This window comes from Tubulanus polymorphus, chromosome 6, assembly GCF_964204645.1.
Source record: "Tubulanus polymorphus chromosome 6, tnTubPoly1.2, whole genome shotgun sequence".
Taxonomy (NCBI): domain Eukaryota; kingdom Metazoa; phylum Nemertea; class Palaeonemertea; order Tubulaniformes; family Tubulanidae; genus Tubulanus; species Tubulanus polymorphus.
The window spans coordinates 21,059,269-21,077,179 of record NC_134030.1 but is presented as its reverse complement, the minus strand read 5'-3'; the positions used below and the strand labels follow the sequence as shown (position 1 = coordinate 21,077,179).

Sequence of the window (17,911 nt, the reverse complement as noted above, 5' to 3'; positions counted from 1 at the left end):
CAGCTATATACAAGGGCTACCACGTAAAAAGTATCGTTGTACCAAAATGGCTCAACCGAAGATATGGTTCTTTCAAAGGCTCCTGGTGGCAGTTGCATGAACTAGTCTGTCGCACATGCTCTCCTTGCGCATGATGATCCATAATTTAGTTAATACTACCGGTAGGTTGGTCTACTTACAATTTGTTAAATGAGGAATTTGCATTTAGAAATAAACAACAATTTTTAAAAAAAGGTTTTTTTTGTTTTCATTTATTAGGGATAGTTTACATATTATACATATGTTTGAACTATAACAACTTTGAAAACGACCTTAACAACGTATATTCAATGAACATTAATTTACTTAAATCACAAAGAGGGAATTATAGGTAACAAAATTATTGCATTGTCGGAATTCGAACTTGATGTGGCATGTCTTTGAAGCGATTAAGGTAATGTTTAGACTGGTCGCCTGTCCAATTCTGCGCCACCTGCATTCGCAGTCAGAATCTAACTGAAAGCATAGAACTATAACGGAATTCCGTTATAGTTCTATGCTGAAAGTAGAGACCAATACAATACATTACAACACAATACAATAAACTTTATTGTTCCTTAATGAACATAACATTATCGGATTGTTTACAATAGAGAAACAAACTGAAAGAAAATGTGATATAAAGGTACAAAAATAGTTACAAGTTACAAAACAATCAAAAATACAGAGAAATTATGGTATTATTTCGGTAGTACACCAAACAATTTCAAGTTCCTAATACAAGAACAGTCAGAAATAACTGTTGAATATACTTCATGATTTCACGGTCGTTACTGCCTAATAGAAAGGCTATTTTGTCCGAATTACAGTTAAGATTAAAATCAAATGTTGAAAATCTGGCAAGGTCCCATGTATAGTTTAGATCGCCTGATATTAAACACTGTGCAATGCAGAAGGAGATGTTCCTCATCTTCGTCTGATATGCTACCACGAATCCGGCGACCAGTCTAGGTAATGTTGAGTTCATCTGCCAAACGGAAGATGGTACAAAATGGCGGCGATAGATGGAACAAAAACATGAAATGGCGGATCGGGAACTATATCAGTCCGATTAGGTGATTTGCGAAAACAAAATGGCGGCTTTTTGAATCGCTCATATATGAATCAGATAGCGAGAATTGACGTGTCCGGACTAATGTGAGTCCGAATCCGTGATTTACGGTTGAGTTAACGCTCAAGGTCGTCCGGTAAATTTTAGGCTTTTCGGGGTGTACTTTTATCAATGGATGACGATTCTTTGCGTTATTTTTGTCGCTGTTTAGACCCGGTAATTTTGCGGGATTAATTCATAATAGATTACTATACGCAAATTCGAAATGGTCAGGCGCTGAGTTATATTTCTGACAGAAATGAAAATTTCGTTTATAAGCTGTTGGTAGTCGAATCTGAGAGGAGTTACATTTTATGAAAAATATTCGGCTGAAAAGTGGAAAATTTATTAAAATAATAATAATAATCAACAGAATTACAAGAGGGCTTCTGCGAAAGCAGCAGAAACCCTTATAATCATTAACATCTGATAAACAAGCACTGATAGCACTGATATAAAGCACTGATATAAAAGCAGATATACATGTAATATGATACTATATGCGACTATATGAGACTATATGCATGGCTGGAAAGTTTCAACAAAAAATACTATATCGGCAGATATGATTAGATGTAATACATATATCATATATACACACACATATATTTCGCGTTACAAGACTGAGCAAATGCTTAATTTCCCGTCGTCGCGGTGGGTAGATCACGGTTGACAATTCACTTATTAAGATTAAGATTAAGATTAGTATTATATATATATATATATATATATATATATATATATATATATATATATATATATATATATATATATATATATATATATATATATATATATATATATATATATATATATATATATATATATATATATATATATATATTTATATATATCGAATCGAATCATAAAGTAAATCCGTGCCTTGTGTTGTACTGCGCGTATGGAATAACTTTATAACTTGTGTGTACTAGTACATACAGTGCATAATGGAAGCCGTAGCATTACACGATTTTACGCCAGCCAATGATGATGAACTCGGTTTCAACAGAGGATCAATCTTAAAGGTAGAGAACGAATATGGAATGCAGTTATCTGGTTTTTTTTATTGATTATTCGAATTAACTCTATATTTGTGTATCGAATCCAGATTTTAAAATATCATGACGATAGCCATTGGCCAACTGCTGAACAATTTGGCAGGGAAGGTCGCATACCTCTTAATTATGTTCAGGTAAAACCAAACGGGTAAGTTTTTTTTCAATTTCACTTCGAAGAATTATTTTCCAAAGAAAGATTATGTTGTCTCAGAGCTGCTTGATTGGCAGAATTTGAGTTGTCACGTCATGCTCCCCATAGTTTTCGGTGGAACACATTGAAAAATGAAGATGCCTATTAATGTTATAGATGGTATCATGGTCGAATTACACGCAGTGTCGCTGAGGATATATTGAAAAGCCAACCGCACGACGGAGCCTTTTTAATTCGAGACAGCGAATCAACAGAGGGCGATTTCGCACTTTCTGTTAAGTAAGTTTTTTTATTTCTTTTTCGAACATTTCATTTAAAATTTATTCACTCGTTCGTATTTACATTTGGCAGTGATAAATCCCAAGTAGTAAGTACGATCATTTTGTATTTCCAGATACCAGAGCGATGTACAACATTTCAAAGTTTTGAGAGATGGTGCCGGGAAGTACTTTCTTTGGGTTGTGAAATTCAATTCACTCAATCAGCTAGTTGAATACCATCGAGCCGCATCTGTTTCTCGCTCAGAAACTATATATTTGAAAGATATGAAACGGGATTAAACCGACCAGATGTGCAAAGAGAAATAACAATTAGAATCTAGTTAGAATTATAGAACCTTCATAGAAAAAATATGAAACTATGAAATAAATGAAACTAAGTGTTCTTGTTTTATCTTGCTTTTTTTCGGTTCGTTGCTAAGGCCGCATTCGGAGTCTTGGTCAGACTAGCCCCACGCCCGGGCTCCTACTAAAAACCAAATGAAGTGTCGACTATTTCATCTTTTATTTTATCATTCACCCCAATTTTGAGTTGCAAATGCCGTTTTACGTTTTCTATTAAGTCGGTAGCATAACAATTGAGTCAGTAGCATATGGAAATGTCTCTTTCATTGCTTTCAGTACTGCTTTTTCTTCGTCGGTTCCAACGGTTAACATTTTGCCTGCAATTTCTGTATTTATGTTCGAGTCTAATTTCGCTTTAAAGTGAAAAAAGAATCGTGAGTACGTAATGGTCTCGTAGTCGGCTCCGGTCGGTGTTTAGTAGCCGTAGGCTATTCACAGCCCCGGTGTCAATCATCAGAAACAATTCCTTACTGGCTAAAACTGATTTTTTTTGCCTGAAAACCTGTTACTGATAATGGCTATATCGTGTTATTGATATTATCCATGCTTGATATGGAGTAAATGGTAAAATATTAAAAAAATGGCGGACGGATTGAAAAATGTGCAACTGGCAATCTGCAACAAGCAATTGGCATGTTCCTCCAGGTCTTCCATACAATACAGACATCAAATTGAAAGGCGAAATACAAAATTGGAAATTTCAGAGTCACGGTCCGACAGCCAGTGGCAAGCGAGGATCCACCAGAAACTCTTCTACTAACTGGCAGCTGGCTACTGGCAACTGGCAACTAGCAACTGGCATGTCCCTCCAGGAATTCCATACCATATCCAGATGCCGGGTGTATAGAGGTGGTGACGTCGCGTCAGTGTTTTATCATGCGGTAACTTCGACAATTCGAAATGTTCAGAGATATTTCTATAGATCAATTTTCAATGGTACCTGTGTGCCCAGTCTATATGCTGGATGTATTACAGAGGTGACGTCACGATCGCCTAGCGTGTGTAACAGCGGAACGGTCAGCAAACTTCAATGTAAAGCCTTTCAACAGTAGAGACAACAGCGCGGCTGCCTATTGGTAAATATTGAAATACGCCACCGGTCGACGGTGAGTAGAATCACTAGGCCAGTCATTCATCTCTTGATCTTCACACTGTGCTGACAGGATTTCGAATATGGCGTTCATCCCGGCGATCATCCCGGCGATCATCCCGGCGATCATCCTCGCGATTACGCTGCGCTCTACTAGCTGGTTCCTCCTTTGCGAGGAACGACGTCTTTATGTTTTATGTGTTACTGTCCGTCCGTGTGCTGTCCTGTACTGTTCTGTGTTTATTAATCCATACTGTTTTTCAGCGTCTAATCCGTTTTATTTTTCAGGGCCGATTTCTCTGTCGAATTTCAACGTTTGCTGGAACAAAACTAACGTCCGAAAGCGTCAGCTCTCCTTCGCCGGTCATGTGTCGAGGATGTCAGACAAAGAGTCGGTCAGGAAATTCTGCCCTCTACACGCCCTCATACGGAACACGAAAACCAGGATGACGAGGCCTCACTGCCCCCACCTATCTACAAAGTGTGCTGAGTGATGTCAATAACGGGCATATCTGCGGGATTGCGCGGGATACGAATGGAGTGGTTATACTGGATTGTCACGCTACTAGCATTCATTGTGTCCTTGTGACCGCCCGGATGAGGGATGATTCTACTGTCACGCTCTTTGTTTCTGGTATTCTGAGTCGGCTGAGGGATGATTCTACTGTCACGCTCTTTGATTTCTAGTTTGAGTGCTAGTTTTCATTGTGTCCTTGTGATAACCCCGGTCAGTGGATGAAGTCTCTCGTCGGCTTGTGAGTGCTAGTTTCATTGTGTCCTTGTGACAACCTCGGTCGGTGGATGAAGTCTCTTGTCACGCTTTTGGGTGCTAGTTGAGATCCTGAATCTCACCCGGTCAAGCTGGTTGTACTGCGCCATTTGTGTTTCGAGCAATTTTACAGGTGTGTCAGTTACTGACGTCGCCCAGTACATCCTGCAGTTAGATGGGGAATGTGGGGCGTTGTCATTCTGGTTTTCGCGTTCTGTGTGAGGGCGTGTAGAGGGTAGTATATTCCTGGCTGGCTCATTGTCTGGTGTTCTCGACATGTGACCGGCGACGGAGAGCTGAAAAGCTTTCGAACATTAGTTTTGTTCCGTACCAGGTTTTCATCGCTCTTCTCTTTTTTTCATTTCAGGACTCCCCCAGAAGACTATGACGAAGAAGATGACGGAGGAAGGATGCTACACTAAGGCGATACTGAACTCGGCAATCTTAAGAAAGTTAAGTTGATACACATGTAAATTGCAATTAATCAAAGAATTGTATGACTACAGAATGTCATTCTTTTTCTCATTTCAGCTAAACTTGAATCTGGAAAGGCCCAGCATGAGATACATTAGCCATCTAGACCCTACCGACCAGAAGTGACCATGGAAGAGTCAAGCTTGAATAAAACTCATCAACAAAACACCAAGAGACCTTTTGAAACAGAACCTGGCAGTCTTCATAAAAAGCTAAGTTGATTTTTTATTTCTGAGTTAGCATCAAGGGCAGGATGCGTATAGCACTGCAGAGAACAGAGGCGCTGGTGAAGTTTGGTATCTCAATTTTAATATAAATTGAAGATTGAACCTCTGTGGCCGGTATATGGTTATTAGTGAATTAATATCTAAGACAATCATTGCACCAAATATTACTCGTGAAGTCCCATATGAATATTCTTGTCTGATTGTTGAAATGTAAATAGGTCAGTTATAATTAATCAATAGAGGGTAATTACTAGTAGGCTTACTAGGATATAGGCACTCAAATTGCTGAAATAAACTATAGCTAAAAATATGTATTGTTTAAATATCTAGAATAGAGATGGGTTTAAATGTTCGGAAATTCTTATAGTATAGACATTTCAGACCTCTTTATTGTCTAATAATTTGCTGTATTATAATTTACATGTAACGGTCCGTACGACTGATTTTGAATCAAGCCTTATATTCTATCGTTACTGGTCTAAACAGTGATGTATAAAACTACTAAACTACTATAAATTATTGGACTTTTAAACTGCAGTCAATTTCGATGAATTTTCCTGTATGAAAAAATTGGCGTCCAGTATAATTCAAATAATCGTGTAAATTATCATCAATGCTCGTTAGGATCGTCTGCGTCAAAGGATGTTCTTTTTTTCTTATTTCAGCTAAACTCTATCCTGAAAATAATGGTGTTCGATTAGTAAACGACAACCAAAAGTAGACGACTACTGAACCCGATGAAAACTGCAGACGTCCAGATGAGAAGTAGTGCTGCCAGCAGCGAGTTATCGCCCAACGAAGGATTTCTTCAACAAATGATGGTGGATTTCTACCAACACTTCTCGAGCAGCAGTAGCGGTTTCCATCAACACTCGAGGAGCAGCATGGACAATAGCGCATCTTAAAAACACTGATTCAGGAGCAGCAGAGACAATAGTGTAACTTATAAACACTGATTCCGGAGGAGCAAAGATATTAGTTCATCTTATAAACATTGACTCAGGAGCAGCTAGTGCATCTTAAAACACTTGAAGAGCAGCTAGTGAATCTTATAAACACTTGAGGAGCAACAGAGACAAAAGTGGACTTCCAAGTATAGTGAAGAACTGTTTTATTTTTACACATCGCATTTTTACAAACTGGTCTATAGTTGGAAATGTAGTTAACGAAATTTACCAGATTACAGTCTACTTGTAATGATTTATTTATGGAATTGAAGTGAGGATAGTTAGGGTTCTGTGGCCTGAGAAGGAACTATCTACGTTTGAATATCTCGATAGAATAGCATCCTTATACTTTAAAATTGATTGGGTGAACTGTTTTCGTGGAGACAAATCTGTAAACAGAGTCATTTCGTAATCTGACTGAAAGTTCCTTCTTAGTCCCATAAAATCTACGCTCCATAGTTAGGTTGGTGACGCTGTTTAAATGATCGCATCCACCGCCTGGTTTTGACTCATCGGTTGATTGAGTTACGTCTAGACTGAGATATAATATAAACATGATATTGTGAACTAAAGTTCAGATAATTTGCATAGTTAGTTAAGTATAGCTTGAATGATTTGTGATAATGACATATAAACCTGTTCTCCATATCAACCTGCCTTGATTGGATGAATTGGTCTTTTAGTCTTCTATCAATCAATCTTAGAAATAGTGGTTCATTTTATATTCCCTTGGCGTCATAATAATGTTAGCTAAAACGTTTTAAGTATTCGGTATTTAAAAAATTTGTATTTGCGAAAATATGTGGACATAGATTTTCAGATTTTAATAAACTTAAGACTTTAGACGCAATAAAAAGTTAATACGCGTAATATTCTCGTTTTTGGATTTTAATGATGTTTTGAAAATCTTGACTTGGCCAAAAAGTGTGGGCGCCACCTACAGTTCTGTGCATACTGGCTATGTTTTTTAACATTTGTTTGGAAACCAATTTTTTTTGGAAATCATTTAAATGTATCTTAAGATTTTTACGGACGACTGACCAGTCCGATGCGCCTTAAAAATAGTACCAAAAATCTGAGAGCAGATAGTATTTCATAACGTTAACCACCAGAGTTCCAGATGGGTCCATAACGTTAGGCGGTATTCTGCGAGTATTTACAGAACTGTAGATGTTCTATTCTCATGGCTTTGATATTTTCAAAGGCCCAAATGAAGTTGTATACCACGATGGATTTCAATTAAGGTCTTATTGAAAATAGAGGAGCAGTTTCTTGGTAAATGAGGATATATGAACAGTGTTAATTAGTTAATCGTCCTAGTTTATGCGTCCATGGTTGGATTATTTTTGATATACAGTCCACGTGTTTGAGGAACTTACATTATAATTCCTCCAGCACGTAATCTGGCATTTTCTATAATTGTTGTATAAGAATAAATATGATTCACGTTAAAACCTTCCAATCGTTTCATGAAGTTTTAGCAACAATCAAACGTTGATGCTTTCCTATGGAAATACCAATCGAGGTTCTATCGAAAAAAAGAGGAACAGTTTCTTGACAAATGTGAACAGTATGATAATCATTAAATTGTCCTAGCTATATTTTGGTTGTCATTTTAACATCTCTTTATTATGACGACAATTTTTGTCACCTTTAACAGAAGCTAGAAATAAATTATGAGAATTCAATGCCGGTTGAAATGAAGCCCTTGGGCTTGGTCCTGCTTATTTTCATCGTTTCTTTTCTACCGAATGAGTTCTCTTCGAATAAATGATATCGACTTTTATCACTTGTTGGAGGCATGAATTGAAATCCTCAAATTGTTCTTTATTTCTATGTTATGGACATCCTCCCTCTGCAGGGACTCTAACCTGGCATCGCTACACTCAGCCACGGCACGAACCCCTGCATCAGTAGACCGGGTGCGCAGGTACATGCGCAGCTTTCCGAACGAAAACTGGCGGCACCAATCAGATTGCTCGTTGTATAATCGTTGAGGCAAATTTCAAGGATGAACTATAAATGGGAAAACCCGGGCTAAAATAAAACGGGATTTCTGATTGGCTAAAAATCACATCATCTGAACTGCGCATGTATCTGCGCACACGGTCGATTATGGCAGGGTTTCGTGCCGTGGGAATCTCGATGCCATCAGGTTCGAATCCCTGCCGGGGGAGGATGTGTTATGGAATGCAAATGTGATGATATTTTTCAAAATAAAAGTAAATTCTTTGTTAGTTTGTTTATTCACCCATTCTGAACTGTTGGTTTCCCAAATTTTATTCGAAGTGTCTATTCGTAAGGTTTCGAAAGAATAGCCTTCAGAGTCATCTGTATCGTCCGTTCAAATATAGCATTCGTACCTTTTAGCAAATGCCATAGTCACACCATGCACGCGTCGTATTCAAATGTGAATTTATACGGTGCATAGTGACCTGACCAGTAAAGATTTTGGGCCCCGGTATGTAGGTAAACTAGGCAGCTAGGATACTGGGGTCCAAAGCTTTTTGTGTCAGGCCCCTGTCGCGCATATTGCAGGGCAATGTTGTTCTCATAGCTTAGTTATATTGGGGTGCAGATTGTGCTACGATTGGCGAAAAATAAATAAATGTTTTGAAACGTAACACCTTGCCTTGATATCTTTGCAATTGCCATAGGAGTATACAAGCTGAAACCGTAGATGTGTCAGATAGAATGATGAGCACGTGACATGGTACACCAGATTTAACGAACTGCATGAGAAACATTAGAATTAATTTCGCGCGCTTCGGAGCGCAAATTGAGACGGTGCATTCAATTTGAAACGTCAATACCAAGCAATGAAAAATCCACATGAGAATTGATTTCGTACGCTTTGGGTCGGAAATTTGCGCGCTGTAAACAAATTGATAAGTCAATACTGGACGTATAGTCAGTAAAGCTGTGCGCGGTTTGATAGTATCACGATCGGATACTCTCACATACCACCATGAGCCGATCCGATGATTATCAGCGATTTGGTAGACCTAACAAACTACACTGAGCACTGAACATAGACGTTGTTGGTCAGTGATAGCTGATCTACATCGTCTCGCGTCTTGAAAATACCGAATCTATGGTATTTATATTGGATTGGATCCTCATACCTAAGAATCTATAGCCAAGTGAAGAACTTTCGACTTCTGGTAGCCGGCACCATCGCAGAGATGGGAGTTAACTCATTGACTAATTGAAAATGAATTTATTCTCGCTTAGAGTTAACATTATTAACTCATAACTGCGGAAGGCCTGTCTGGCGTGGCTAAAATGCTAATGCCGAATTGTTATACACTGTAGGACGTCTCTACGAAATCTTTTGCTGAAAAAACAGTAAGCCGGGAAATTCAGAACCGAATCTAGAATCACCAGTAAAAGGCTGATTTTTCGTGCGTAGTTAAGAAAATTCGACACACCTTTGAACGCGTAGATAAGCCCGGCAACCCGATCAACGCAAGCCGGGCTTTCGCATAATATGAACACAGCTACGGCAGCGATCACCATCAATGTTGCTTGATTCTGCGCCCGGGCCTCGCCGGAGGAGGAATCGCCTTCTGCGGCAAGCGACTTTGATAGTTTGGCGGCACGCCGGACTGCTGAGATCAGCAAAATGTTGACGCAGCATAAGACCAATAGCGGAACGCCGATCAGAAACACAAAATAGGTTATGCTATTGTACTTTCTCATGATATCCCAACTGACAAAGCCATAGAATTTTCCGAGATACCTAGGCCGGCCCGGTAGACACCGGTGTGGTTTTAGAACGACGCCGTGAGTCAGGTACCCCGTGAATAAATGCACAAAAGCCGATATCGCGATGTTGGCCGTAAAAACGGTTTTGTACAATTGGACCGTGGCGTATTTTCGAGCCCAAAACGGGAAACGAATGTGCAGAAATCGATCGACGGACATCGTGACGACGACCCAACTGCGGATCTGTTGGGCGAAGAAATACGGAAATATCGTAGCGAAGAAGAGAATATAACCGATCGCTGTATCGTTCAGTTTGTAGACGGTTAACTCGCCGGCGTTGCGCAGTCGCTCGTACAAATGTCGCACGACGAAAAATACGAATGAAATCACCAGGAAACAACCGTCGCTAATCGCTAACTGTTGCAACAAGAACGAGTTCGTCTGGTTGCCGGAAACGCGCACCTGCCGGTGTCGGATTGTCAGGAAAATTAAACAGTTGAAATTCAGTCCAATTACGCATAGCGGACCAATACCGAGTAGGTATATGTAGTGTATGTGGACATAGACGGTTCTGATTGGACAAATCGCGGCGCTCAGATTATCAGTGATATTGATGGTGGTGTTGTGAGCCATGTTGTGAGCCTCGTTGTGAGCCATGTTGTGAGCCTCGTTGTGAGCCATGTTGTCACAAACAAAATAATGACGCGAATAGAACGGCTTTTATAATGATAAGTATCCGACGTTTTTTATATGAACGTTTTTAACCATCGCCCAATCATAGCTGCACAGATAACTCGCCCACTACGGGGCGGATGTGGAAAAACTGGAAGGCCGTAGTACAGAATAAAAGAAAATCCCCGATTTAATCACCTGCATTGTGTTATATCGTATCGTATCGTATCGTATCGTATCGTATCGTATCGTATCGTATCGTATCGTATCGTATCGTATCGTATCGTATCGTATCGTATCGTATCGTATCTTGTATTTTGCATTGCATTGCATTGTATTCGATTGTATTGAATTGCATTGCATTCGATTGTATTGCATTGAATTGTATTCGATTGTATTGCATTGAATTGTATTCGATTGTATTGAATTGCATTGTATTCGATTGTATTGCATTGAATTGTATTCGATTGTATTGAATTGAATTGTATTCGATTGTATTGCATTGACTTGTATTCGATTGTATTGCATTGAATTGTATTCGATTGTATTGCATTGCATTATATTCGATTGTATTGCATTGAATTGTATTCGATTGTATTGCATTGAATTGTATTCGATTGTATTGAATTGCATTGTATTCGATTGTATTGCATTGAATTGTATTCGATTGTATTGAATTGCATTGTATTCGATTGTATTGCATTGACTTGTATTCGATTGTATTGCATTGCATTGTATTCGATTGTATTGAATTGCATTGTATTCGATTGTATTGCATTGAATTGTATTCGATTGTATTGAATTGCATTGTATTCGATTGTATTGCATTGACTTGTATTCGATTGTATTGCATTGAATTGTATTCGATTGTATTGAATTGCATTGTATTCGATTGTATTGCATTGAATTGTATTCGATTGTATTGAATTGCATTGTATTCGATTGTATTGCATTGAATTGTATTCGATTGTATTGCATTGAATTGTATTCGATTGTATTGAATTGCATTGTATTCGATTGTATTGCATTGAATTGTATTCGATTGTATTGCATTGAATTGTATTCGATTGTATTGAATTGCATTGTATTCGATTGTATTGCATTGCATTGTATTCGATTGTATTGAATTGCATTGTATTCGATTGTATTGAATTGCATTATATTCGATTGTATTGCATTGAATTGTATTCGATTGTATTGCATTGAATTGTATTCGATTGTATTGAATTGCATTGTATTCGATTGTATTGCATTGAATTGTATTCGATTGTATTGAATTGCATTGTATTCGATTGTATTGAATTGCATTGTATTCGATTGTACTGCATTGTTCTCTATTGTATCGTATTGTATTGCACTATTACTTTTATACCCGCAGTACCGGAGCTCGGTTGACGATTAGCACCTTAAAAACACAATGATTAAAAAAGTCAGTCTTTCGGCGGTATCGGTGGTAAGGCGAATCTTATTGAGCTTACATTAGAATTTCCATCAGTTGGAATCTAGAAATGCTTATTCTGCTGTATACTAGATAGCGACATCTAAACAATTCACCATCGAATAAATGTCAGCCGATTTACTCACCTGTTGCGCTGAAGTTTCCGGTTACTGAAATTTCTGACCGATTAGCAATCATCGGGAATCTATGAGCAAATACACGTATACCAATCGCCTAGTGCGTTTGAGGTTCTGGTTACTAATTTCTGATCGATTAGAAACTCATGATGAATCGATGAGCAAATACATGTGCTACCAGTTTGACAGAGTGCGGGGCTCCTCGAGTGTCAACACAACCGATGAAAACTGAAATGAATTGATAATCAATTATATAAAAAACGAATTCCCTATCCCTGAATAACGTTGTTTCAATCTATACCAAATACACCGAACATTATTAGCTTTCTACATGTATTCAGGTGACGTCACTACGTGAATAAAATGCTGAATGATAATGATTACCCCAAGATTAGACCGACCAACGGTGACGGTAACGGTAACGGTAACGGTAACGGTAACGGTAACGGTAAAGTTGACGGTGACGGTGACGCTGACGGTGACGGTGACGGTAACGGTAACGGTCGGTAACGGTAACGGTAACGGTAACGGTAACGGTAAAGTTGACGGTGACGGTGACGGTGACGGTGACGGTAACGGCAACGGCAACGGCAACGGCAATGATAATGATAATGATGATAATAAAGAATATTTATATAGCGCCTTTCCATGCCAAGCTCAAAGCGCTGTTTCTCCAAAGTGTTTGTGGAACAACCATGTTTTGAGCTGAAACTATCGATTGAGTCCAGTGATTTCAAGCCCGCAAGGCCAGGAGGGAATTCCAAAGTTTGGGGCCAGAAGCCGAAAAATACGATCACCAAAGTTAGATTTTGTACGTGAGATAAGAAGGTTGTTTGGTGAACTGACGCGTGTTATTATTCTTCCCGTAGCCGGTTTATGAATTAGAATAAACTGCTCATCGATAATTAGGCCATTAATGTAAATCCAACTGCTGCAGAGTCTGTTTAGTTGGACCACAAAATCGCTGGATAAGAGATTGATATTTAGGCCGATTCTCGGGTAAAAAGCGAGATTAAAATATCTACCGCATATATGAATATTTGTGTGGAATCGATGATACTATTTAAAAAACCCCCATAACTGTATGGAATTAGATTAACGATGATGTTATTGATTAAAACTGGCCTCGATAACTACCTCGAACGAAGTGTTTAAGCGTTTATCATGTTCGCGTATTGGCAATCAATATCACACTCTTGCGCAGGATATTTCGACCATTTTCTGGATATGAGGTGATCAAATATATGATGTGAGATTTTCTTAGTTTATATCCAATGAAAAATATCTACGGTGAAGTTCTGAACACATGTGAAGTGTGGACGATCAGTTTTTGAAAGTATGCTGATAAATGTCTAATATCTGGTGTTTGTAGTTCATTTTCAATCAAAAATGTCTCAAGTGAAGCACTGAACACATGTAAAGTGTGGACGATCAGTTTTTGAAAGTGTTCTGACAAAATGTCTGATGTCTGGTGTTTGTAGTTCATTTTCAGTTAAAAATGTCTCAGGTGAAGCACTGAACACATGTGAAGTGTTGACGATCAGTTTTTGAAAGTGTGCTGATAAAATGTCTCATATCTGGTGTTTGTAGTTCATTTTCAATTAGAAATGTCTCAGGTGAAGCACTGAACACATGTGAAGTGTGGACGATCAGTTTTTGAAAGTGAGCTGATAAAATATCTAATGTCTGGCGTTTGTAGTTCATTTTCTCAGATGGTAATAATGAAATAATAATGAAAATTGGGATATCAGAAATATCTCTTTATTTATCTCCTATTTACAATAAATTTCACACAAATTCATAAATACAGCATAAATTAGATAATTCGTGAAAAGGAGAAAGGACAACGGGCAAGCCAGGAGGCTGTACATGAGTGAAGGCCTATTGCCCTAAATGATAAGCCGCGATCACTTGGAGACGATTTGGCCCGGGCCAAATTGGCACGGATCGGGCTCGGGCCAAATTTGTCGAGCATCGCAAACCTAATTTCAATTCTGACAGAAAATTCTGGTGGCATGGCGGATAAAGCTGAAACTCCTTTAAACAAATACGATCCGTTCCAATCGATATCAAGCTGTGTAATCAGTTCAATTTCTCAATTTTTCAATTTGTATTTGAAACGTATAGAATGTCGCACGCAATATGTTTTAGTCATTCGTCGACTGTTTTTGGCTCGAGAAATCTAGATATTTTTCACTACGAAAGTTGAACACGTTGGAAGAAGCGACTAAGGTAAGCGCAGTGAAGACATATTCATACCTTCATGATTTCTAAAAACGTTGATGGTCGTGGAAACTTACGTGACCCGAGAGCATATCGGGGGATGGTTTTACGGACTGGTATTATCTTTAACCCGGGGGTTATCCGAATTGAATATGAATTGAGTTGGCCCCCCGAGTTAAAAGATAATACCAGTCCATAAAACCGGACCTTGGTGGCCTAGCTCAGTCAGTTTCGATGGTATATACCTAACAAATACCTTATAAGAGCCAGGAATGACTGGCAGTGGACCTAAAACATTTATTTCTGGTCCATTTTAACTGTATTGAAGGATTCCCAAAAGTCTTCATCGAAAGGGGTTAAATATAGAAAAGTGACTCCATGATTTTAATGTTGACTTTATTCTATTCGAAAAAATATGGAGTCTCTTTTCTATGATGTTGCACCTTTCATTGAATAATTCTCAGCAATTCTTCAAAATTGTTGAATAATCAGAATATTTGAGATTTCCCCGCAATGCCAAATTGCTATAGTAGCATATATTCAATTCAAATCCTAGACGAAGAAAATGTTTGCTTATTCAATGACTCGCATATGTGGAATCGTTGCGATTGTGGTCAGTGCCGTGGCGTTAGCAGAAGGTGAGTATCTGTTTGGAAAATGATACACAATTTCGTAGGATTCCATAAATGATGTAATAAAATTCACAATTATCAGTAAACATTTAGTAGGCGTCTATCGGCTGAACGAATTAATTAGATGAATACATTTCAGAAATAATATTGAATAGTTATATTCTGATAAAAACCCAGTCAATTGAAGTCGAGCAATATTGTTCTTACATACACTATTTATTTCCAAAACTCTTGTATATATTTGTTTGTCCGAAGATCGAGGGGCGTCTATCATCGCCATCGCAAGGATCCGGGGTCGAGGTTCAAATCATTTCTTCGATTTTAGTAATGTGAAGAATTGTTCTACTTCTAAATTTCACTACTAATTTCACGTTATTTTTTTTTAAAATATAGGTTGCTTGCCAAAAGGCCAGGCGTGTAACGATTCATCTCAGTGTTGCGGCAGCAACTGTCAAGCGTTATTTTGTTCCTAAGCGTCTATGATTCGGTTTATAATGGGATATAATTACGGTGGTTTGGGAATATCCGATTATAAAACCAAATCACAGTCAGTTGTATACTGACTGACTGACTGTCTTCGTCGTGGCATCCAAGAAAAAGCTCGAATTGAATACATATTTGTAACTCAGTCGTCAAATCTCGTAGTATAATTAGATTCAATTAAAATTCGATTAAATAAATCAATAATCGGGTTGTTAACTGTTTATGATTCGTCGGTAAAGATTTTCAGAGCGGTCAAAAGGATCTGTGGTGGGGAAAACAATAGTCGTCAATGAGGACTCCGTGCCACCAGCTATCTCCCGCTAGATGGCGAGTGTATCAGTGCGACAACCCCTGTCAAAACCTAGTTCATTTTCAATGAAGATTTGTTAGCCTCCCTCATCAGAAATTAGGCAAATCACTCTTGATAAACTTAGATGATCTTTAAGTTCATATATAAGGTGGATTTTACTAATCATCATTCAAAAAATTTGAGAAATTACGGATAGGTTTTAATTGAATCTGAGAAGAAATCCGGGAGTTGTTTTCTGAATGCACACTAGCGACACCTGGTGGATCCTCGCTTGTCACAAGTGGGATCCTCGATTGCCACAGACGAATCCTGCGTTTCACTATCGTTTACGTCTGCTCTGAAACAAAACGGCGTCCGGTTGAGATATCACGACGCTGTTGAGACGAATAATGGCATATGTCACGCCGACGATGGCTGGGTCAGAAATAACCCCGAGACACCAGGCCAACCAACGGTAATCCAAACGACTGGACGACAAGATGGGTAACGACGTACCAACTCGAACCACAAACATTTTGTTTAAATGACTGAACAATTGCTTAATTGCTGAATTGTTAAAGAATCAAGTTCTGGGTCTGGGCTAGAGAAGCAACGTGGTTTCAATTACAGAGCATCAGAATCCGATTTCGATGATTCATTAAAAAATCACATTTCTTTAAAAGTAGCTTTTCTCTTTTTAATTTACATAGTTCTCAAATTGGTTTCTTGTTTTTATCCTTACCCTCCGCTTCGTACTCGATATCGACTGTTCTAACGAACACATCATACAGCGAGAAAGCAGCACAAAACCCGTGATAACAGCCTTCAACAACACTCTCTCTCTCCCCACTATCTTATTTACCAGAATCGATATCGTCTTATTCCGCAGGTCTGAACGACTCGGTAATTACGAGGCTTTTAGCGCGAATCCTTCAAATCCCGAAATATATATTTTAGATGTTTGCATTTCAGATGTTGGGGATGATTGAAATCTACATGTGTTTTCAAAAGCTTAAAAGCGCGCCTATAGAATTAGTAGCGCTGTCTGAAATTGAGACCATTTTTATCGCATTTGTACAAAGGATTTTTCTCGGGTTTTCAAGTATCAGGGACATTAGACATTTTTAGTATAAGGGATTAGATTAAATACTTTTGCAGAATGGCAATTCAAAGGTTATTCATGAAATGTAATCCAAAGGTAGAAAATATCGATTTGTTAAAACAATTTGAACTCGTTTGCAATCTGGACTACCTATAATCCAGTACTACAATTGTGTGGGTTACATTTCACTCTGAACCCAGTTCCACAGTTGTGTGGGTTACATTTCACTCTGTACCCAGTTCCACAGTTGTGTGGGTTACATTTCACTCTGTACCCAGTGGCACAGTTGTGAGGGTTTGATTTAGCTCTGAACCCAGTTCCACAGTTGTGAGGGTTTAATTTAAGACCTTGAACCCAGTTGCGCAGTTGCGTGGATTTCATTTCACTCCGAACCCAGTTCCACAGTCGTGTGGGAATAATTTGACTCTGGCCCCCAGCTCCACATTTGTGAGGGTTTAATTTGGCTCTGAACCCAGTTCCACAGTTGTGAGGGTTTAATTTAGCTCTGAACCCAGTTCCACAGTTGTGAGGGTTTAATTTATGAAATTGTGCGCAGTTGCGTGGATTTCATTTCACTCCGAGTCCAGTTCCACAGTTGTGTGGGAATAATTTGACTCTGGCCCCCAGCTCCACATTTGTGAGGGTTTAATTTGGCTCTGAACCCAGTTCCTGATTGAAGTTCCTGATTGAAGAAATGTCTAAGACGTTGTATCTATCATGCCTCATTATTCATCGATTCAATTGGTTGACAACAATTTC

At 38.6% G+C, this 17,911-nt stretch overlaps 2 protein-coding genes across 2 annotated transcripts; one reads left to right on the top strand and one right to left on the bottom strand.

The window, feature by feature from the left end:
• The first annotated feature begins 1,661 nt into the window (after positions 1-1,661).
• Positions 1,662-2,957, top strand: LOC141906774 (growth factor receptor-bound protein 2-like). The gene is made up of 5 exons (XM_074796138.1): positions 1,662-1,783; positions 2,001-2,154; positions 2,238-2,335; positions 2,495-2,617; positions 2,733-2,957. The coding sequence occupies exons 2-5, from the start codon at positions 2,077-2,079 to the stop codon at positions 2,896-2,898; spliced, it is 465 nt and encodes a 154-aa protein (XP_074652239.1). The 5' UTR covers positions 1,662-1,783; positions 2,001-2,076; the 3' UTR covers positions 2,899-2,957.
• A 6,813-nt stretch (positions 2,958-9,770) lies between these two features.
• On the bottom strand, positions 9,771-10,857 carry LOC141907843 (uncharacterized). Its single transcript, XM_074797585.1, has 2 exons — positions 9,900-10,857; positions 9,771-9,805 (listed from the first exon to the last, which is right to left on the bottom strand). The coding sequence occupies exons 1-2, from the start codon at positions 10,855-10,857 to the stop codon at positions 9,771-9,773; spliced, it is 993 nt and encodes a 330-aa protein (XP_074653686.1).
• Between the last annotated feature and the right edge of the window lie 7,054 nt (positions 10,858-17,911).

Coding starts and splice junctions, on each gene's coding strand:
- LOC141907843 (XM_074797585.1), bottom strand. CDS start 10,857: ATGGCTCACAACGAGGCTCACAACATGGCTCACAACGAGGCTCACAAC. Junction 9,806..9,899: donor GCTTATCTACGCGTTCAAAG/GTGTGTCGAATT, acceptor CTGTTTTTTCAG/CAAAAGATTTCGTAGAGACG.
- LOC141906774 (XM_074796138.1), top strand. CDS start 2,077: ATGGAAGCCGTAGCATTACACGATTTTACGCCAGCCAATGATGATGAA. Junction 2,336..2,494: donor GTTCAGGTAAAACCAAACGG/GTAAGTTTTTTT, acceptor TTAATGTTATAG/ATGGTATCATGGTCGAATTA. Junction 2,618..2,732: donor GATTTCGCACTTTCTGTTAA/GTAAGTTTTTTT, acceptor TTGTATTTCCAG/ATACCAGAGCGATGTACAAC.